Consider the following 22,564-nt stretch of genomic DNA (forward strand, 5'->3'; position numbering starts at 1 on the left):
TAATATGATATTAATACATGACCTAATCCACTGCCCATATTAAATTTTGCCAGTTGTCCAGTACATCCTTTTTTAATTATTATTACTGTCATTATTATTATTCAGTTCTTTTTTAAATTCATTGTTACACATTTTCTTCTCCCTACCTCATCCCCAGCTCACCCTGCAATGCACCCCTTGTTGCACATTGTTGTCATACAGTAAACTTCGAATCTTGGAAGTCCTGTGGCACAGGTCTGTTCTGTCCTCTAGGATCAGAATTCATTTGATAACAACAGATGACACTTTGTGGATATATTCTGTTACGTTTTCAAAGGAGGCTATAGAATGACTTTTGTGTGTGTGTTTTAAAGAGACATCTACAGGTGAGAGTTGGTTTGGGTGTAATGGGCTGAAAAGAGCAGGGGAATTACGTAGAAGTCCTCCCCTTCCCCTCCCCTCCAGATTCATTGCAGTCCTCTCTCTGAGACTTCTTATATATGTTTCAGTAAATAAAGAATCCAACTTATTTTGGGAAATAGCACTTGTTCAAAACAAAAAAATATGAGAAATCCTTTTATTTCCTAGGCTATGATAACAGAGATCGAGCAGAAGGTGGCTTCACTGTTCACTGAGAGCTGCAAAGATCAGGGCCTGGGAGACAGTGGAGTCATTCAGCTAGAGGCTGAAGCACTTTCCTTGAAACTGAAAACTGTGAAATGCAATTTGGAAAAAATCCAGATGATGCTTCAGGAGAAATACAGTGCAGATCAGGTAAAATATGGCAAATTTGTTTGTGTAAATATGTACACAAGATAAGGATCTTTGATGACCCAGTGTTTTTGCACTGGACTGTTAACCAGAAGGTTGCCCATTAGAACCTACCCAGTAGCTCTACAGGAGCAAGACCAGGTGATTTGCTCCCATATAGAGTAAAGCCAAGAAAAGTGGGGCAATTCTCTACTACAGTGGGGTTTTATCAGTGACTCAGGGTCAACCTGCTAGCATTTACCAGAACAACTGTGGTAGACCCATCAAGAAAAGAACTCTGAATGAAAGGGATAACCTAATTATAGAGAAACTAACTTAAGTGATAAAGAAGTAAGGCACTTAAAACTGGAAGGAGTGGGTATGCTGAGGTTTTGTTACTGATTTTATTTTACTGTCCTGCTTTTTTTTATAGGTTGGGATTGGGATTGGTGGTTTGTTTGGGTTGGATGTGCTTGCTGGTAATGATGAGGTCTAGTGTAAGCCTTCTTAATAAGAGAAGGATGTATTCTAAAGGCACTGTGGGCCTTTCCATTTGGTTGGAAAATAAGGGACTTTACAGATAAGATTGAAATCTAACACTGGAAACATACAACTTGCTTCCAGATTCTGTACAAATAACCTGTAATAGTAGTCAAAGTATGATACAGCTAAGACGTTCTTGAGATTTTTTAAAGCATTCAATGTTAATTAATGCAAATTTGCATTTTATAGGATTCTATTGTGTACAGTTTGTATTATTCCTTCTTACTTTGTATACATTTCTGCTTAGGGAATTTTACCCTCTCAAAAAGATTTCTTGTAGGTACACAGACCACATGATTTACTTTTTATCTTAATATGTTGTTTTTCTTTTTAAAGAAAATCTACTTATATTTTATATAAAGGGAAAATTTTAAATGATAAGCATACCTTTTTTAACTTCATTTTTAAGAAAAAGACAATTTCCTGGGGTTTAGTAATTGATTAGATAAATTGGTGGTGAAAAGCAAAAGGTGACCACTTCATCAAATGTAATTCATTTTTTGATGGTGTTATGAAAAAGGCCTATCTAATCATAATGTATAATTATCATAAATGACAAAATACTATCATTTACTTCATATAAATCTTTTCTGTTATTTGAATCGCAATAAAATAGGGCTTTCTTTGTAAAATAATTTGCTGTCATGAAATTTTTTTGCAGCATTCTGTCCTTGTAAAGAAACCTTCAGAGAATAAAGATGAACTCCAGCCAGATAACCTTTCTATATTTGAATCTTTTATAACTGAAAAGCCACAATTTAGTAGACAAAAGGATTTCCAGCAGGTAATTTCAACCCCCAATAGTTTGTTGGTTGTTTTGGTTTTCTTTTGGGTTTGTTTTTGGTTTTTTTTTCAGCCTTACTGACATCTTTCTGATACGTGCTGAAGGTTTTTTTATTGTTTATTTGCGGGTTTTTGCTCCTCACTCCTGCCCTTGTCTTCTTTGTTAACCCTCCAAGGTTGATTATATCTGTGTTTAAACATTTCCTTAGCTGTTTGTGTTCATGTTCTTACACCATAATTGTCCTTTTGTGACTGGCTTATGTCACTCAGCATGTGTTCGCAGTTCATTTCGTGCAATATTTCACAAATTTGTCATCATTTTTAGTGTTGTGTGCATGTACCATGGTTTCTTTATCCATTCATCTGTTAATGTCACTTGAGTTGTTTCCAACTCTTCACCGTTCTAAATGGTGCTGCAGTAAGCATGAATGTGAGTATATCAGTTTATGCTGAAACCCTTATGTCTTTGAGATATATTCCTAATAGTAAGATTGCTGAGTCAAATATTATTTCTATCCCCAACTTCCTAAGGGAGCACCAGACTGCTTTGCATAGTGAGGCATCATTTTACATTTCACCAGCAGTAAAGTGTTCCAGTCTCTCCATACCAACAACAGCATATGCTATTTCATTTCTGATTAAACATTGCTGTTTTTTCCTGGAATGAGATAATACCGGTTAATAATAGTAACTTTTGTGGTGCAGTATCTAAAATTCAAGACTGCTAACCAAAAAGTTAGCTGTTCACATCCACCCTGCAGCAGGAGGGTAGTGCAATGTGCTTCTGGTACAATTTCTGGCTTGGAAACTTATTGGAGAAGTTCTCCTCTGTCCAATAGAATTAATGTGAGTCAAAACTGACTCCATGACAACTGTTTTTATAATAGTTATAAGGAAAAGAATAAAATTTCTTTGGTGGAATTTCCCTTTGAACTAATAATCAGTTACAGTTAGATGAAGCAGGTAAGCTCACTTTGATCCTTTATTGGCTTGCATCTGATGTCCAACAGAGCAGGTATCTTCAGGTTGAACTTACCTTTGTAGTTGCAGCCATTCTGGGAGGATGGTCTACCTTCATACCTTAGGAGCCTGGCTCCCTAAGCTAAAGCCTATGTTTATAACATTTTCTGATGGGGAAGCTGGGCATTGGATTATACTCTTGATTTCAGCCCCTTCTCACTGTCTGAGAACTCTTCCCTGTTCTGAGCTCATTGTAACTTTCTGTGTACTATTTCATTGCACAGATCAATACTCTGGCTAAGCAAGAAGACATTTTCTTTCTGGTTATTCTGGGGCTTTGTTATGTTTTGGGGTTGGGTTGTTTTTTGGTTTTTTCTTTAAAAAAAAAAAAGGCAAAGAAAGAAAGAACAAAGCCAGATTCGGTGAGAAAAGACCTCTATCTTTTACCCCCTTTTCCTTTTTTCCATGGTATCCTGAACATAATACCCCTCAGACTTGTACCGTATAAGTTAATACTCAGTCCTCCTTTGCTTCTCTCAACTGATGGCTGAGGGCCACACGTGGATATAATCAAAAACATCTCACCCATGAACAGGAGCCTTTTGTGAGAACCTCATTCTTAACAAAGCACAAACACCACTTATCACTATCCTGATTACTAGAAATAATAAAAGCCTGTGATAATGACAGTAATGTAATTACTCAATCTGATTCTAAGAACCTTGCACCCTTCTCTTCTGATTCACTTTACTTGGTAAGTTGCACCTATTGTTTAAAAATATGTTCATGTATTTTGAATTATTTTCTTTTTTACTTGATATACTGCACCTATTATGTCAGAATATGTTCATGTATTTTAGATTATTTTTCCCCAATTAAAGTGTATGGTATACTTTAAATAATTGAATATTGATTGAATACTTCAGGTTTCTGAGACACAAAAGATAAAAAGAGCAAGAAATAAAGAAATCTAAGGATTTAACGAGGTTCAGAATCAGATTATCTGAACAGAATAAAAAAAACAACCCATATGGGTACTGATTAAAAATTATAATTGGTTGAACTGTTTGAATCTCATTAATATATAGGTCTTGGAGTTAAAACCAGTGGAGCAGAAAGACTTCATCAAATTCATAGAGTTTATTGTTACCAAAATGGGGCCCCAGTTTTCTCAACAAGATCCAACTCAGGAATCATCTCTCAGGTAAAGCATTTTTATTAGTTGGAACATTTGACAGTATTTATGCTTGGAAGAATTACAAGTTTCTTTAACAGGGTAATGGTGGGCATAGTTCAAGGATGATTAATGTTATTAAACATAATGATTGAGAATGATTGTATGAAATACAATGTGAATAAATGATAGTGTGAAGCACAATATATATAAACTTTATAAGCAAACTAATATAAAATAAACATTTTAAAAAATATTATTAAAGCAAGAAAGGTATATTTTTAAAAAACCCTTATAGAACATTGTCTGAAAGTAATTCAAGATAGCAATATTCTACCTTTTGCTCTTTCGCAAAAGCAGTAAGGCATCTAGCTCCCCAGATGATGCACCAGATGTGGTCATGTCTGCCCAGGACCAAAGCAGAGATAAATGGCAATATTTACAACATGAACTATCTTCAAAAATACTGCTACCTTCACCTCAGTATGTGGAGCCTCAGGTCAGTTTGTATATGTTCACAGTGTATGTAAAAATGTTTATCTTTAAAAAATGCAGCATACTATTCAGTGAACAAAAATATGTGGTCAACATCATGTACCAGTTTATTTTCAGAAAGAGAAACGGGAAGGCTGAGATAGAGCCAACAAGGTTTTTGGCTTGACATACTCTGTTTTATCCCACAGGAAATCTGTGGGCTGCCTCTCCTGACTTCTTTAGCACCATGGACTTCCCCGATCACTGCTTGGACTGTAGTAGGCACCTATGTGTCTTCTCATGGCCTAGTAACAAGGAATTGCACTGCCAACTCAAAAACACATAGTTCGAATCCACCAATTGCTCCATATGCAAAAGATGGGTGATTAACTGTCTCTGAAAACTTGCTGGAGGGTCAGTTATGAGTGGGTCACAACTCGACAGTACATGACAACAACAGTCAGAACTAGACCGTATCTGTTTGGTTCATATATGAGTACCTAGCACAGTGCCTGATATACCATAAAATCTCAGTTACATTTGTTGACAAAAGGAGTGAATAATGTATGTTGAAACACTTTCATACACTATACAATACTGTAAAAGTATCGTTCATTCATCTAAAGATTCTTTGGAATCTGCTGCAAGCCAGCCCCCTTGCCAGGTCCCAAGGTCGAATCTGATCATAATTCCCAAGAAACTCAAAGTCTAGTAGGAAAAAAATAAGCCATTTGTCAAGTATTGTGGGAATTGTTGTTGTGTGTGCTGCTGGGTCAGAACCTGACATGCGGATTTTCAAAGACAGTAAATTGCACTGAAGGATGGAGCATCTGGTGGGTTTGAATGGTGTGCCTCTGAGATCACAACATAGTTTCTTACCATTCTACTACCAGAGAATTTACTGAGTATGTTGTTGTTGTTAAGTGCCATCGAGTCAGAGGGGACTCATAGCGACCCTGTGAGCGAAAGACCTGGACACATGTATAACTTTCGTCCTTTCTCCAGGTTCATAGGGTTTCCAAAGCAAGCTATTACGGAAGTGGATGCCACTCCTGCTTCCAAGCTTGTATAGTGGAGTCATTTTGTCTGCCAGGGGTGGGGAAGTAGAAAACAAGGAAGACATCAAAGAGAAGAAAACAGAGTTTTGAAAAGTCTTCAGTTTACTGCCTTGGGGATGAGGAATAATAAACAATTTCAGCAAAGGAGATAAGACTTGGATGTAGGAAATGGCATGGAATTATGAGGATGTTAGGTGAGAAATGCCCATATGCCAATTGCTTCAGTCACTCTGGATTCCTGCCAGTACTGTTTTGATAGCTTTTATTTCGTCTGGACCACTGTGCTAGTAGTTGGATTTCTTTCCATCCTCTGAACCATCCTCACTGAGGTGTCTGCCATTAACATTCCCTGCTTACCACCTGGGCAAAAGTTACTAGTGATTTCCTCCTTCTCTAATCTGGTGATATGATAACTTCTCAGTTATCACCTCTTTTGCTGATAAAATTCTTCAGCCAATTACACTTGGCTTGATAACATTTTAATCTTGGATTTGCCTTTTGATACACTAGCTATCTATACTATCTTATTTCTACTAGCTCTGGTAGCCTGGTGGCAAGAAGATGCACTGTAATTCCAAAGGCACATGGTTCAAGTCCACAAGCTGCTCCAAGGGAGAAAGATGGGGAGTCCTGATGGAACACAGCAACAGCATAATATGTCTAGGGAGCAGTGGTGGTGGTGGTGCTGGTGGTTGTGTACTGTCAAGTCAGAGCTGACCCATAGCTGACCCACTGGCAAATTTTCAAAGGCAATTAATCCTGCCTTCTCTCATGGAGCAGCTGGTGGATTTGAACTGTATGCCTTTGTGACTGCGGTGCAGCTTCTTGCCACTAGGCCACCAGAGCTCCCTTATTACCCCTTGTTTCTTTATTAGATGTCAGTTTTCCAATCCAAAGAAGAAATTTACTCTTGAGGCACTCTTTCTCTGAAAAGGTAGCTCATTTTGAGTACTTACTCAGTGTTTCAGTGACAAATCATGAAGCAAATCAATCACTAGAGGTGTTACTCATTCCATTTTAAGAGTTCACTACACCAGGAGCCAACTAGTAATTGAGAAAAACCGCTAACTTAGTTACATGAGTATTGTTGCTACTAAACAGAAAGATTAGTAATTTTACTTCTCAAAATACGTTTTGTTTAAAAATATGGTTTACGTTTCCCTGTTGAAGTATCTGAAGGAATTTCTAGTGTCTAAGTAATGTTTCTCATGACTTAAAATTGGTCCAGATTACTTTTTTATTCATTTTAATGAATGTTTACAGAGATTTTGAATTTCCATTCATTCACTGTTGCACTTTTCTCCCTGCCCATCCTTCCCTCACAGTTCGCTCCTCTCTTTGAAAAAGAAAAGAAAAATTCTTTCATTGGTATACAATTCCCCCCTCCTGTCCTCACCCACCGAGTACACTCCACTATGCAACCTTCATTCTGGACTCTTGTCATATCCATAATACTCAATCGTATATCTCCTTGATTTCTATTCATTTATTATTGCACTTTTCTCCCAATCCTTCCCCCCAGTACACTCCCCTCTTGGAAAAGTAACACACATTGCTTTTAAACTGTTTTCTCACTTATCTGTTTCAGTGCAGTATACATAATTTATCCAATTTTTCTCAGACTCACCCCAACCCTAATGTTACGGTTGGTGGGTTTTTCTGCCCCTACAAATGACAAGACAATAAAACTATTTACTACAGTCATTTAGAGAGAATATTTTTGCTGTTTCTGTTAATATCAGGAGTTCAGCTTTCACTAAAACGAATTCTTTTTTAAAAAATAGGTTACCACAAATATGAGTGTTCTACCCAGTGTGAGTGTTTATAACTTTAGATACCCAAACACTGAAGAATTGCAAGCCTATACCATCCAGCTTGAAGACCTACGGCAGGAAGCAAATCATCTCCAGGCACAGGTAGAAGTTACTTCTATGTTTCACTTTTTGCAGTAACCAAGAAATAGAAAGAGCCAAGATGTTATCGTTGAAAATAGATCATAATATTCTTCAAGAAACAAATAATAGAATGAGTGCTTGATTTGTCTATACAATGTATCCGATTGGTTTTGTAGTGGCTGTGTGGAAAAAGATTCTGAGTAAAGAATTAGCAGAGGAGAAGGTCATGACAGATAAGCTCTGTCCACAGTGGTGATCGAGCATTGGAAGGGTGAGGAGGAAGAGATATAAGCAGCTATTCCTTTGCTTACAGACTTAACTAGTCTTAAGGTTCAGATGAGGTCCTGGGTAATATTAAGTATCCACCAAGGAAGACAATGGCAAACAAAACCCAAATTGAGGTTACTACCTTTGGTTGCAAATGCCAAAACAATTTTGAACCAGTTCATTCTGGTTTGCCTCCACTATCCCTGCGCCCGACCCCTCCATTGAGAAATTGCATTTCCATCGCAAATAGATGGAATGAAACTCTATTTTAACAAGATCCTCAGATAATAGGTTAAAAAATTTTTTTTAAAAGGACATAATTCCAAGACACACAGATAATGGGTTAACAAAAGAGATAGACATGGTTCCAGACACATCTAGAAGGCAACTAGCAACACCGGAGAGGTACTAATTCGTTCTAAACAAAGGCAATACAGCTGTTTCAATTAGCAAATAGGAACAAGGTAGATAACTTTAAATGATCCTGGCAGAAAGAAGAGGAAGGAAATCACTACAACAGCAGAGATTAGTCAGGGATGAGGGTGAAGAATTAAGGTGCTAGGGAGACTTGAGATGGAGAGATTAAAGTAACAGATCAGTAGTAATTATGTAAAACATAATGTACAGAAATGATTATGTAAAACAATGTAGATGAATAATTATATAAAAGTGGATGATGGTATAAATAAATAACAAATTTAAAAATACCCAAACCAAACATTTGCCTAAAGTCAAAGCTGTGAAGGCAGAAGGGTTAGGTCAAAAAGAGGGACAGAAAGGAAAATGAGAGAAGATTTAAGAGAAGTGTGATTACATTGTGTTTATTGTAATTAATGTTTTAGAACATACATGGTTGATATAATTTAATGTCATAAAAAATGTGAATTAAATTAGATTTGTAAACTTTCACTGAAATCACAGGGATTTTTTTATTATTAATTTTAATGAACATTGACAGAGATTTTGGATTTCCATTCATTCATTGTTGTACTTTCCTCCCCCCAATCCCACCCCTACCCCCAGTTCGTTCTACCCTTTGAAAAGTAAAAGAAAAATTCCTTCATTGGTATACAATCCCCCTTACCCCTCCACCCCCACCCCGGGTATACTCCACTCTGCAACCTTCATTCTGGACTCTTAACATAATCCTAATACCCTATAATATATTGCTTATACTGTTCTCTCCCTCATCCGTTTCAACGCAGTATACATAATTTATCCAGTTTTTCTCATTCTTACCCCCAATCCTGGTGTCAGTCCCATTCTACAGCAGTGGCACAATGCAGTGTTTGTCCCTTTGTGACTGAGATATTTCACTCAGCTTAAACAGGGATTTTTTTTAAAAACGAAAAATGGACACTGTACCTTCTCTTTTCAAGTCCCTCATTCATGCTTTTGTGAATTCTTTCGCTTTTGCAGCCTGTACTTGATTTCATTAACCCAGTTTCTCCAGTATTAAAATGTAAGGGCTAAGGCAGTGGAAAGAGGAACAGTATCATTTATCTGGGACTAAATTTCCACCGACATGCCTCTCCTGATCCTAAGAGAGTCCTTCATCACCGTAATTTGCCTTTTAATTTTCTGTGACTTGTTTTTCTCATAATTAAACACTTGTTTAATTTTGTTTACTTAAGCATTTTGCTACTAGTTCACAAAGTGTGTAAAGTGTATGTGTATATGTGTGTGTGTGTGTATATATACACATACATGAATGTATATGTTGTTGTCATGTGCCATTGAGTCAGAACTGACCCGTAGCTGATCCTCAGCTGGTTTTCAGAGGCAGTAAATTCCACAAGAGGAGATTGCCCACTCTTCTTGTGTGGAGCAGCTCGTGGATTTGAACGGTGTGCTTTTGGGATTGCAACACAGCTTCTTACAAGTAGGCCACCAGAGTTCCCTATATAAAGTATATATACACATGTATGAAGTATATGTTGTTGTGCACCATCGAGTCTGAACCAACCCATAGCTGACCCTCCAGCAGATTTTCAGAGGTAGTTAATTGCATGGAAACTGCCCATCCTCCTTCTGTAGAGCCACTAATGGATGCAAACCACGAGCCTACAGGACTGTATGTGTATATAAGTGTGTATAAAGTATATGTCGTTGTTGAGTATCGTCACGTCGGAACCAACTCATAGTTGATCCTCCAGTGAGTTTTTGGAGGGAGTAAATAGCACAGGAGGAGACTGCCCATCACACTCTCTCTCTCTCTCTCTCTCTCTGGGGGTGTGTGTGGGTGTGTGTATGTGAAAATAGTATTCATTTAGCAGGACATAGCGTCTAAATGATTTTTATTTTCTGTTCTTAACTCAGGAAAACGTAACAGAAGAAACACACATAAATTTGGATAAAAAATTATTTGAGCTACTTCTCGCTCTCAGTCAGTGCCTCAGAAGCGTGGAGGAGATGCTACAAACCCCCGAGCTTTTCAGAGGGGATGTTTATAGCCAGCAGGTGCACTATGAGGTAGGGAACTGTGCTGACTGTTAAAGCAGCTTGGCTCATTAAGGTGGAGCTGAAGGAGGCCTTCAAACCGGTTCACTCACCACTGACTCAGCAAAATCTGAACAGATCTGAATTTGTAACGGTTTTCCGTGCAGGTCCGTTCAGGTTTCTCTTCGTCAGCCATGACTGGTATGGGATGAGCTACTTTGAGGCCCTGAACTGAAGCCACTAGAGGTCAGAGCTCATCCACTTCCTTCCTTTCTTTTTGTTTAACAGGCTCTGGCTCTTGACATGAAAAAACTTTACTTAACTGTGAGTGACAAGAAGGGTGAGATTGTGAAAGCAATGACTTCTGATGAGAATAGCAACCCTTACCTTGAATGTTTTGATAACCTCCAAGCATACCTGGAGCACATCCAGGCTACAGCTGCCTCTCGAAGCAAGTCCCTGAAAGCTGGCCTCAACTATAATCACAGTTATCAGGTACATTTCTGAGCTCGTAGTGTGCTTCCATACTGCTGTCAGACACAGCCTGGCCCCTTTGTTGACACTAATTTCCACTCCTGACAATGATCATTAATAGGAATTGCTGAGGGATACAGCCAGATACTCCTACGAAGTTCTTTAAGTTAATACTGTTGCCCATGATGGAGGCTATTTGAAAGTGAAGTCTTTTTTTTTTTTTTGAAGTCTTTTTTTTTTAATTCTTAGGTACAGATTTGTAAGGATGAGCTCAGTTAATGATTCTTCCTTGTATTTAGTTTTTCAGCCAACTAATGTGTGCCATGTTGTCATGGGCTAAAAAGTTGGAGCTAGCTCATAGCTGACTCTCCAGCAAGTTTTCAGAGGTAGTAAATTGCATAGAATTCCTTCTTCTTTGCCCCGCATTCATCCACGAAGCTGCTGGTGGATTTGAACCGCATGTCTTTTGGTTGGCAGTGCAATTCCTTACCACTCACTAGGCCTCCAGAGATACAGAAAGATTTATATTTAAATTTCCAGGAAAGGGGAAACCGTGAGCCAAAGACAGTCCGTACTGTGTTTTAGGTAAGTAAGCCTGTTAAAATTGGGCTATAGGAGTAAGAGGGAGTTGAGAAAGGTAGGAAGCTACTAAAATTGTCCAAAGGAAAAAATGAAGTACACCACCATCTGTTAAGGAGTTTTACTCCTAAAATCAACCTTGAATCTGATCAAGCCTTTAGAATCTGAGGAAAACAACCATGAGAAGAATTGACTGAGCAGTACTCAGGAGGTGCAGTCAGCAAAACCTCAGCTGTGGGAAAACTGTATGAAACAGGTGACCCTTTGTTTCCACCATCCTCCAAAATACAAGACACAAATTGAAAATTAAGACACATATTCATCATTGAGTATACATCTCATTTGAATCTTTATTAAAAAGTGAGAATTATAAGTAATTAAGAAGTGTACATCTTCAGGATAGTAAATAATACTGAAATTATTAATTTGGGAGAAAGTATTGCATTTTAAAGAGTTGAATGTGTGTCTTGTAAAAATCATGGTGAGATTACACGATACGGGGCAGGGCACAGAGGACAGACAAGCAAGAGCCTAAAGTTGGTGAAGCTGGATGTTTCCTTGCGGGTTTGTGTATGTTTGAAATTTCCAACAGAAAAATTAAACCATTAAAAAAAAAAGTAACAAAAAGATGAGAATGCTCATTGTTTCCTGAATTTATCTTTTTTTTTAACATATATACAGCATGAAATAAAGCGATTATATGATCAGCTTGTTAAGAATAAAACATCTTTACAACAGTCTCTGAATGACGTCAGTAGCCAGCCCGTTGATGAACAGCTGCAGGTAATCAAGTAAAAATTCAAACTGCACTAACTTTGGGTCACTGAGTCTTAAGTACTAGGCTTTGGTCTCTGCGTTGTCTGCACGACTCCCCTCTGTGAGCTGTGATTGGCAAGTTTATGTAAGAAATAAAAATGGAAATAACTTATGTTGCCCCTTAAAAGCACTCTGGCTTTTTAAATTGTTATTTTAACAAAGGTTTACAGAGTGGCTATGTTTGCATTCATTCATTTTTGCACATTTTCCTCCTTCCCCCTCTCTATCCACTTTCCTGGTCCACTTTGCTATGCCCTCTTGTTCCAGATTGTTGTCATATATATAGTGCCTAATCATATATTCCTTTCAGACAGTTCTTCCCCTCATTTGCTCCAATGCAGTGATCATTATCTATCCACTCTTTTCCTAAGTTGTACTTCGTGCAGTTCAAAGTAAGAAACCTTTTCCTCGTATTAGCCTGGCAAAAACTTTGCCCAGAGTTGGAAATCATATGAAGAAGTGAGACCCTCAGTCTCTGAAAGGAGTGCTAATTGGTTCAGCTCCTGAGATCATTTGGCAATAGATCAAAACTCTAAACACAAGATCAATTCTATTTTGTAATGATAGTTTCATTCATTTATTCAGCAATATTGATTGAAGGTGTAGAATATTCAGGCACTGTTCTAGGTGCTGACTTTGCATTTGTCGTAAAGAAATAACAAGTGTGGGTCTTAAAGTTCAAGGGTGCACCTATCTGAATCATAAACAACAGTATATAGTCCCAAAGTCCATTAAAAGCAAACCATTAATAAAGTTAGGCACCCCATGCGTTAGCATATTCTATGTCTGTTTAGAAGGAGCCAGCTATACATGGAGTAATATAAAGAGCTCTGAAGAGCTAGTAGAAGCAAGTGAAAGTGCAAACTGTAGTTCAGGATGGTGTATTTCACTGGAGTTAAGGATATGATTAGAAGGTGTTAGAAAGCACTATGGCATCTGTGGAAGAGTGACGGAGTTGCAGGTGAGGGATATGGTGCCAAGACTACCACTTTTCCTTTCATTTCTTTCTATACTGCTTAATGAATGTGTATGCTATTTAAATGAATGTGTACAGTACCTTAATATCTTTCTGTGCTGTTTAACGAACATTTACATTTTTTAATGAATTTGTACACTACTCTAGCTTATTAAAGGATTTTAACTTTTTTACATCGTTTGTCTCGCTTAGAAAGGAGATGAGTGTATAGTGGAACTGTGCAACTTTGAGAACCAAGTGGCAAAATTAAGAGATGAAGGGGAGCGGCTTCATTTGCCTTATGGTTTACTCCAGGAGGTTTACAAATTGGAGGTATGTCTAAACACGTACCGTTCTATCAGAATTGTGAGGATCATAAAGGCGAAGGATTTCTTTTCCCTCTTTCACTAAGAGAGTTTATTGTTCATTTAGATTATTTGGACAATTGGGTACAAATGTTCATTGACACTTGATTTTTTTTTCCCCCCCCCAGGATGTTCTTGACAGTATGTGGGGACTCCTGAGAGTGAGATTCTCTGAACTCAGCAACCCTTTCATCACTGAGATTCAGCAAGATGCTTTGTTGGAAGGCCTGGTGGACCTGGTGAATATTGGAAGGGAAAAGCTTGCTCATGACCACTTACACCAAGCCAAAAGTAAAAGTGCTTTGCAGGCTCAGATACAGAGTCACAAGGTAAGACCCTAAGACCCTAGTCATACCTTAACATCATAAGGTTTTTCTGAGTGTGAACAGAGCACCATTTTATTAATTGGTGAAACACACTATCCATTCATTCATTTAAGAAAACTTTAAAGAACTTACTATATGTGAGGAGCTCTGGTAAATTCTAGGAATTTAATTGTGCTTTAAAAACAGACATTGCTTCTTATTTCTGTGGGGCTTTGAGTTGATTGAGAAAGTAGAGATTAATTAATGAGTCATTCAAACAAATTTAAAATTGGCATTTTAATGGTCTGAGTGTGTTTAATAGGGAGATTGGTCTAGAGAGCTTATGAAAGGCTTTCCTGAGAAATTAGATTGGAAAAAATTATACTTTTTAAGTGGCATCCACTTTTTAACATGCCTATGGAAAATCTATGAATTTTGAGAAACAAAAATAGTTATAAAAAACGCTTCAAGTCTTTTGTTCATAGGGTCATTGTGATTTGTGTTCAACTGACTGCAATCAATAACAGCAATCCAACAATAATTTTTTTCATTCATTTTGTTCCCTTAACTCAAACTCTTTAGTCCTAAGATACACAGTTTGATACATGCTGCTGCTAATAATAATAAAGCTGCACAATGACTAGGCATAATAGAAGGAGAATTGATGCCTTTGCGCTTCAGTGCTGGAGAAGAGTATTGAATATACCATGGACTGCTAGGAGAACAAACCGATTCATCCAAGAGAGAGTGAAACCATGCTGCTCCTTGGAGATAAGGATTCTGAAGCTTCAATTGACATACTTTGGCCATGTTACAAGGAGGGGCCAACAAAAATAAAAGGCTAAAACAGTATTCTACCCTTAATAAGCTCACCTTTCATAAATAGAAGTTGTTGTTATGTGCCATTGAGTTGCCTGTGACTCAAAGTGAACCTATGTACAACAGCTCTGAAGCTTGACCTTATGTGAGCCATTCTCACTGAATCTAACACACCTACTCCCATTACCCTAGTTACTGTCAATCCATCTTATCCAGAGTTGTCTTCTCCTGTGCTGTCCCTCCATCCTTCCAAGCATGATGTCCTTCTTCAAGGACTGGCCCCTCCTGGCCACATGTCCAAAGTTTGTGAGACAGAGCTTCAAAATCCTAGCCTCCAAGGAGAAACTTGGTTTCACCCTCTCCAAGACAGACCTATTTATTTTCTTGGTGGCCCATGATATGTTCAAAGCTCTTCTCCAGCAACACAGCTCAAAGACATCAATCCTTTTTCCGTCATCCATAGTCATTGTTCAGCTCTCTGATGCACAGCAAGTCATTGCGAAGCCCATGGCCTGGATCAGGTGCACCTTCTTCTCCACACTGATATCTTTGCTTCTCAGTACTCTGGAGCGGTCCCTAACAGAATATTTTCTCAAGTGTAATTCATCTTTTGAGTTCCTGACTGCTGGTGTCAACAGTGTTGATTGTGGAGCCGAAGAAGTTGAAATTGTTAACAACCTTAATCTCTTCTCCATCATAGACAATTTCTATTGAAATTGTGATCAATTTTTATGACTGTGATCTATTTTTATGATTATTTTAAAATAGAACTTAGTCTAAGAAAAAATTAAAAGATAAACACTATGTAAAGGATAGAGAGGAAAAGGAGAAAATAATATTAACTGATCATTTACCATGAGCTAGATGCTTTTACAAAACAAATCTGTTTACATTAAAGGACAACAAAAGAGATTTGCTTAAGTGGATCCTCCTACAGGAAATCCTTGTGTAGGAAAACCTCCCTTTTTAAAGTTTCTTGACGTCTAAGTGTGGAGTCTTTCTACATCTGGATCCTATTAGACCTTTTGCTTAGTCAGTTTGTTGAGTGGTTATTAAAGCCAAAATTTGGGCACCCTATGGATTAAATATGTGCTTGGGCTCATAATTATTCACCCAACCCTTCAGCTTAAAATAACTCCCCCTTATCAGCATCTAACTTTTCTTCAAGTATTTTGAAACACTGAACCAATTTAAGAAGAAATTAACCACCAATTAGTAATGTTTGAACTATGGATAGGATATTTTGTGAACATTATTACTCAGGATAATTTTTTTTCATGATTTATTAAAATGTCATTAGCACTCAGAGACTCAAGGATCTGCAATCAGTCTTCTTTTTGTTATCACCTACATTTGACCACATGTGAATGTCTTGGAATTTTACAAAAACAAGGATAATAGTAGTAACAAATTGAGGTATCTTGCTTCAAAAGTTTTTTTACAGCTAAAAAAAAATTAGTAATTTTAAAAACTTTCTTTATAGGGTTTTTTCCAGAAACTTGTTGCTGACATATTTTTGATCCAAACATATTCCAACAAAATGTTTCCTTCATTACTGCAAAAGAAAGAGACATTTTGGGCAGAACAAGTAAAAGAAGTCAAATTACTGGAGGAAAAGTCACAGCAGTGTGGCATGCAGCAACAGAGTTTGTTACAGGTATTTGGGTTAAATAAACTTTTCCACAGTAAGCCAAGAATTCCCACTTTTCATCTACGCCTCTACATCTAGGACCCAAGAAGCTAGTTGTCATTCATCTTTGATTAAATGAGGACAGAAAAATGAAAACTAGATAGCCTATTTTGTTGTTCCACCAAAGGGCATGTCTAAATGTTTTCATGAGATTGCCTTTGTGCCAACAGTTAGTGTTCGTGTCAAGGTCAGACTTAGCTCTGCGGTGTGCCCTGTTCCTCAGAGTGGACTTCTGTGAAAAGTGCAAATGCTAGGAGAAGCCTAGCCTAGAGTAGGACACCCTGGTGAAACGTTAAGGACTTCTGAGTGGCATGAAGGATAAGAATTCTTCTACTAACTGCATGGTTGGTAGTTCAAAGCCCTTAGAGGTGCCTCTGAAGACAAGGCTGACTCTACTTCCTGAAGGTGCAGTCGCTGGGGACTCTATGCACAGGGCTTCCTTGACAGACCACAATGACTGGTGGGATTTTCTGGATTTGTTGAACTATAAGCCACACTCAAGCAAGCAGCACAGGATTTTAATGTTGAGTGGGCTAGGGATTGGAGTAGAGATGGGGGTGCTATAGATCAACCGGGCAGGTAGGAGTTGAGCTCCTACTAGGGCAGGTTACGTCTGTCATAAACCTCTAGAATCTGTGCTTAATAATTTTGGCTTTGATGATTAATTTTGTCATTGTCTAGGAGACTACACCTACTGATTTTTATGTCATTGGTTCTCCAGAAATGGGAAGACTTTGATGAGAACTGTGCATCTCTTGAAAAGGACCTGGAAATCCTTCTCTCTACATTACCCTCCGTGAGTTTGGTGGAAGAAACAGAAGAAAGATTAATGGAAAGGATTTCCTTTTATCAGGTACTTTGCTTCCATATCAGTTGTCAGAGGCATAGTCTGTACTATTTTTGTTTTGTTTCATTTTTACAACATTGCCTGATTTTGAAAGTATACAATTTGAATTAAATTGAAATTTTGCTCACCAAACAAATCATTGCTAGTCTGTTCTAATAGACTAGTGATTTGATCATAGGTTCTGAACATAACCATATGTCTGTCACCTTGTGACCTTCCTAGGTCTAAATCTCACTTTCTTATCTGTGTGGTGTGTGTAATCAAGCCTGTTCCACCAGTCTTGGAAGCTCTTACAGGTCAAATGAGCTAATATGTGGAAAGTACTTTGTAACATAAGCACCAAAATGTAGTTTTATTATCACCAAGGAGACTTTTCTGGACACAACATTATGAAACAAACAGTAATCTATTGCCTGCCACTCACATTGTATAAAAAGACTTCTAGACATCTTTGTCTAACTCCTAAGTATGTTATGATCAAATTTTCTATTTCTTGGATTTCAATGTCCTAGAAAAGGAAAAGCCATAGAATTCTTTTCAAGGGGACTGAGAACATGATCTGCAAGATAAAAAGAGGTTTAGATCTTCTCAGCAAAGAGGCTTTCCGGAATATCAGATACTTGGTTTCAACCCAGAATATATGTTGTCAGAATTTGAGTTCTTCTAGAAGGTGAAATCAGGTACCAACATTAACATTTCACCCAGATAGATTTGTTGCTATATAGACAGAATGAAAAATGAAAGCAAGAAAGACTTGGCTGGGCTCTGCCATTCTTGGATGTAGTTAAACTTTTATAAGGGAATTTTCCAAAGAACTGTGGTGATGCAACATTTGAATACTTGGCTGCTGATCAAAAGGTTGGTAGTTCAAACTTACTGAGGGACTCTATAAGTAAATGACCTAGTATTCTGCTCCCATAAAGACTACAGACTAGAAAACCCTAGAAGACATGTCTTCTTGGTGTCGTGAGGTTAATATGAGCTAAAACTGGCAATAAGTTCTAACAGCAAGAGACATTTTCTAGAGAACATTTTCCAAAGATTAGAGCACCATGTTTGTACTCTTAAATTCCATTCGTTGCGCTCTAGTCTATTGGGATTCTTACATAGTGACTCTTCATTGGATTTCTGAGGCTGTAAACTGCAGTAGGAGAAGACCTCTTCTCTTTCTCCACAAGAGCCACTAGTGGGTTCAAAACTGCCCGAGATGTGCAGTCTCTGGGTTAGCAGCAGTATGGCCACCAGAGCTCCCTGTTTATACTGTAGATGACCAGGAAACTACAGTTTATCTTATCATTTTCCTGTGTTGAGACCTAAGATGCTAAGGGAAATCTGAGTCCTCTGTAGTAGGGGAGAATAAACCTCAAAAATACCTGCAATTGAATCTGATAATACTAATCAGTCTACATTTGTAGAGTTTATGCCTTCCATCAGCGACACGTATAAATGATTTTAACTTTACAAAATCATGTAGTTTCCTTTTGTCCTCTTTAAATGATTGCTTATCCCCAGGTTTCTTGTGAGCACAATTTAGTGTTCTGGAATTCCCATTCATTGCATAGTCAGTAAAACAAAAGCAAACATTTAAAATAGCCTACTATTTAATTCTTTGTTATTGGAGGGATAAATAAGGTATCCTTAGAAGGCTTAAAAGAGTACAGTTCAAAACTGATAGTATTTTAAAAACCAACAAAAAAAAGAAAATGTTCTGTTTATGATAATAGAGAATTTGGCCACTGATACTGATGGTAGTTATGCTTAAAATTGATATCACTGAATTGTACATGTGGAAAATGTTAAATTAAAAACTACTATGTCATCTATAATTTTACAGTATTTAAAATAGGAAAGTATGGGGGGAGGGATAAAATCCAGATGGTACATTCCTTATTTTATTAAGGAAGTCGTATAAAATTAAGTGGGCAGGGAGAAAAATGCAACAGTGAATGAATGGAAATCCAAAATCTCTGTAAATGTTCATTAAAATTAATAAAAGAAAATGTTTTTAAAAAGAATTCAACAAATAAAAAAAATTAGGCAACCTATCTGGGCTTGATTATATCCTCAGAAGCTACTCTATTCCTAAAGATCCATAATCTGTGAGCCTATTAAATTTGAAATATTATAAGTAATAGTACATAGAGTTTTTGAAGACCAGGTCATGGTCTTCATAATAACTTGCTATACATCTGAGAGCTGGACACTATAAGGATGACAGAAGATGAATCGATGCCTTTGAGTTGTGGTGCTGGAAAAGAGTACTAAACATACCATGAAAACAAACAGGCCTGTCTTGGAAAGGGGGAAACCAAGATTCTCCTTGGAGGCTAGGATTTTGAAGCTCCATCTCACATACTTTGGGCACGTGGCCAGGAGAGACCAGTCCCTGGAGATGGACATCATGCTTAGAAGGGTGAAGGGACAGCACAGGAGAGGAAGACCCCGGGTGAGATGGATTAATACAGTAACTAGGGCAATGGGGGTAGGTGTGTCGGAGTCAGTGAGACTGGCTGAGTACAGGAAAGGGTTTAGAGCTATTGTACACAGGGTCACTATGAGTCACAGTTAATTTGATGGCACATGACAACAACAAATAATAATAATTGTTCTCAGATGGTTAGATAGATCTGACGGCTAGAAGATAACAGATAATTGGTTAAGCCTATCTCACAGACTTGCTAAGTCTATTATGGGGCTTTCCAGTCACAGAGAGTGTTGCATGTGTTTGACAAATGCATCTTCTTGGTCAGCAGACATCTGTCAGTTGTATCAGTTGCCTGATCTCTGCAGTCAAGACAAATTCATGTTTGCATTCTGTCAGCACCTCTATGTGTGAAATGGAACTAAAACTTCTCAGAGAGTGCTGTAAAGATGCAGTATTTATCCTATGAAGGATTGGGAAATTAGCACCTTTTAAAAAACTGATTTTGAAGTTTTGTTCTAGCCATAAACTTGGGGTGACACATGAATAAATGAGAATAGTGGAGAGGATATCGAAAGTGAGACTTTTTTAGGTCATTTTTTGAAGACTTCAGTTAACTAGAAAATAGTAAAAGTTCTGTTTTTATAATAATTTAATTTTAACGGTTAAATTAAACAGCTGTCTGGCTACATGTCATTAGGTTAACACAACTATGGGAAATAATTATCAGGAGGCAGAGCTCTTTTTTAAGGGTTGGTGTATCTGCACTTTTGACGTTTTTCTTTTCCTGAGGTTGGATTAATGATACTAAGGTGGGACCAGTCCTTGGAGAAGGCCGTCATGCTTGCGAGGGTGGAGGTACAGCGCAGGAAAGGAAGACCCAGGATGAGGTAGATTGACTCAGTGACTGGGATAGGTTTGTCAGAGACAATAAGACTGACACAGAATAGAGCAGGGTTTAGGGCTGTTGTACATAGGGTCACTATGAATTGCAGGTGACTTGACGGCACATACCAACAACTATCAGTTTTATTTTTCTAAAGTCATTTTACTTTCAACTAAATACTTAAATTTAGACAAATCTAAACTATAGAAAGAGGGATAGAGAATATATTATGGGTCTAAAGAGTAATTCAGATATTATTTCCCCAGTCAGGTCCGATTTGATGGTACACACACGAAAAAATAGTAAAATTTTTTTTAAAAAAATTTTTTAAAGATATTATTTCCTAGTTGTCTCATTCATACCTAGGTCTAATCTAAAAAGCTTAAGGTAGCTAGGCAAAGGAACAGAAATAAGCGAGACCAACTGGATCTGTGGTTGTGGACGTGGTTCTAAAGAACTTGTGGAGATGCAACAAGAGTGGGTTTCGATTTCCTATGGGAGGAAGCTGCTGCTTATATGATCCAGCTTTGCCATGTAAGATTGCTGACCCATTGTGGCCAAATATTCCAATTTTCTGACTTCAAAATAAACATTTTTAGTATTTTAAAATCATTTGCTGCTCGCACAAGACCTGATGCATCAATTTAACTTCCGATTTCAGTTTGGATTGTTAGGATTTGATGGTAGTGTTAGGAGGGTTATCCTTTAAAAGAAAAGGAGTGGTGTTTCTAATTTCTTGAGTCCTCATTTACCAGAGAAGCCTGCTATAGCCTGTTAACCTGTTAGTTCATTTCTCCATCTCACACCAAAAGAAACAATCATATTTCAAACTCAGATCATTGCCTTTAAGTCAGAACCACCACCTAGCTATCTCTCCAGTGGGTTTTCAGAAGCTATCAGTGCTTGAGAAGTATATGTAAATTACATGAGAAAAGATTGCACATCTTTCTCCCTCAGAGCCACTGGTGGATTTGAACCACTCATCATCAGAAGTGCAGTTCCTTACCTGCTAGGTCACCAGAGTGATGTAAATTTGTGAGCTTTTGTCTTGCTTGCTTGTGCCGGTGGTAGGATTGAGTCTGTGCTGTAGGCATGCTCTAATTAGGCATTCTTCTTTTGAGATGTGATGTACAAGAATGTGTGCAATGAATCATGTCTCTTCATTACACATAATATGTCTTTGAGGGTTAGGAAGGTTCCTATGTTTTGTTGGTAGTCCTACTGTTCTTGATCAAAAGCATCAATGCTTGTTAAAAGTAGAAGTCATCAGAGAAGAAGGGAACCTTCAGCGAGATAGGCTGACACAGTGGCTACAGCAGTGGGCTTAAGCTCAGAGGAAATTGTGTAGGTTTTGCAAAACTGAGCAGGGTTCACTCTGCTGTACTAGTGGCTGTTACGTGTTACGGTTGACTTGACGGTACCTAATAACAGTTATGCAGATTGGTCAATGATATATTTGTAAAGGGACTAAAGTGCTGATTTAAAAAAAAAAAAAACCAAAACACAAAACTAATTCATTCTGTGACTTGACTTAATTTAGCAAATAAAAAGAAACGTTGATGAAAAGCATGCCAGGCTGTACCAGACTCTGAATGAAGGTAAACAGCTGGTGGCATCTGTGAGCTGTCCTGAGCTCGAGGCCCAGATTTCAAAACTGGAGGAACAGTGGTTGTCCTTAAATAAAAAAATCGACCATGAACTTCACAGACTTCAGACACTTCTCAAACATCTCATCAGGTATGTTTCCATGGGGTTTGCTGTGGAAAAAGTCGTCACAGATGTAGTCAAGCATATTGTCTTCATTTGTACCTTTTTTTTCCCTTTCAACAGTCTGAAGCAAGTAGGTCTGTCTCCTTTATGAGCTGTAGAGTGTGTTACTGCTTAGCTAGACAATAGACAATATGCAGTCAGTTTGCCTGGAAACATTTACACATTTCCATGGCAAGTAGGAATTTTGTAATAAAATAATATGTATATTATATTTACACAATTCTTCTAAAGGTTTTTTAAAAATTCTTAGCAAACAGAACTCAAGCTCATTGCCATTGAGTTGGGACCAACACGTGCCTAACTCCCCACTAGGT

At 37.8% G+C, this 22,564-nt stretch overlaps 1 protein-coding gene across 1 annotated transcript in view; it reads left to right on the top strand.

Annotated features, from left to right (window-relative positions):
* The window catches only part of SYNE2 (spectrin repeat containing, nuclear envelope 2), a 342,029-nt gene that overhangs the window by 212,040 nt on the left and 107,425 nt on the right, over positions 1-22,564 (top strand). Inside the window, exons 66-78 of the mRNA XM_006891797.1 lie at positions 568-753; positions 1,934-2,056; positions 4,104-4,219; positions 4,547-4,688; positions 7,506-7,637; positions 10,203-10,355; positions 10,611-10,817; positions 12,057-12,158; positions 13,360-13,479; positions 13,640-13,840; positions 16,119-16,292; positions 17,047-17,178; positions 22,021-22,217. Of these exons, the coding sequence (XP_006891859.1) occupies positions 568-753; positions 1,934-2,056; positions 4,104-4,219; positions 4,547-4,688; positions 7,506-7,637; positions 10,203-10,355; positions 10,611-10,817; positions 12,057-12,158; positions 13,360-13,479; positions 13,640-13,840; positions 16,119-16,292; positions 17,047-17,178; positions 22,021-22,217 (1,985 nt within the window). The remainder of the gene's footprint in view (positions 1-567; positions 754-1,933; positions 2,057-4,103; positions 4,220-4,546; positions 4,689-7,505; positions 7,638-10,202; positions 10,356-10,610; positions 10,818-12,056; positions 12,159-13,359; positions 13,480-13,639; positions 13,841-16,118; positions 16,293-17,046; positions 17,179-22,020; positions 22,218-22,564) is intronic.

Source organism: Elephantulus edwardii, unplaced genomic scaffold (genome assembly GCF_000299155.1).
Source record: "Elephantulus edwardii isolate Elephantulus edwardi_28Jun2011 unplaced genomic scaffold, EleEdw1.0 scaffold00104, whole genome shotgun sequence".
Lineage (NCBI taxonomy): Eukaryota > Metazoa > Chordata > Mammalia > Macroscelidea > Macroscelididae > Elephantulus > Elephantulus edwardii.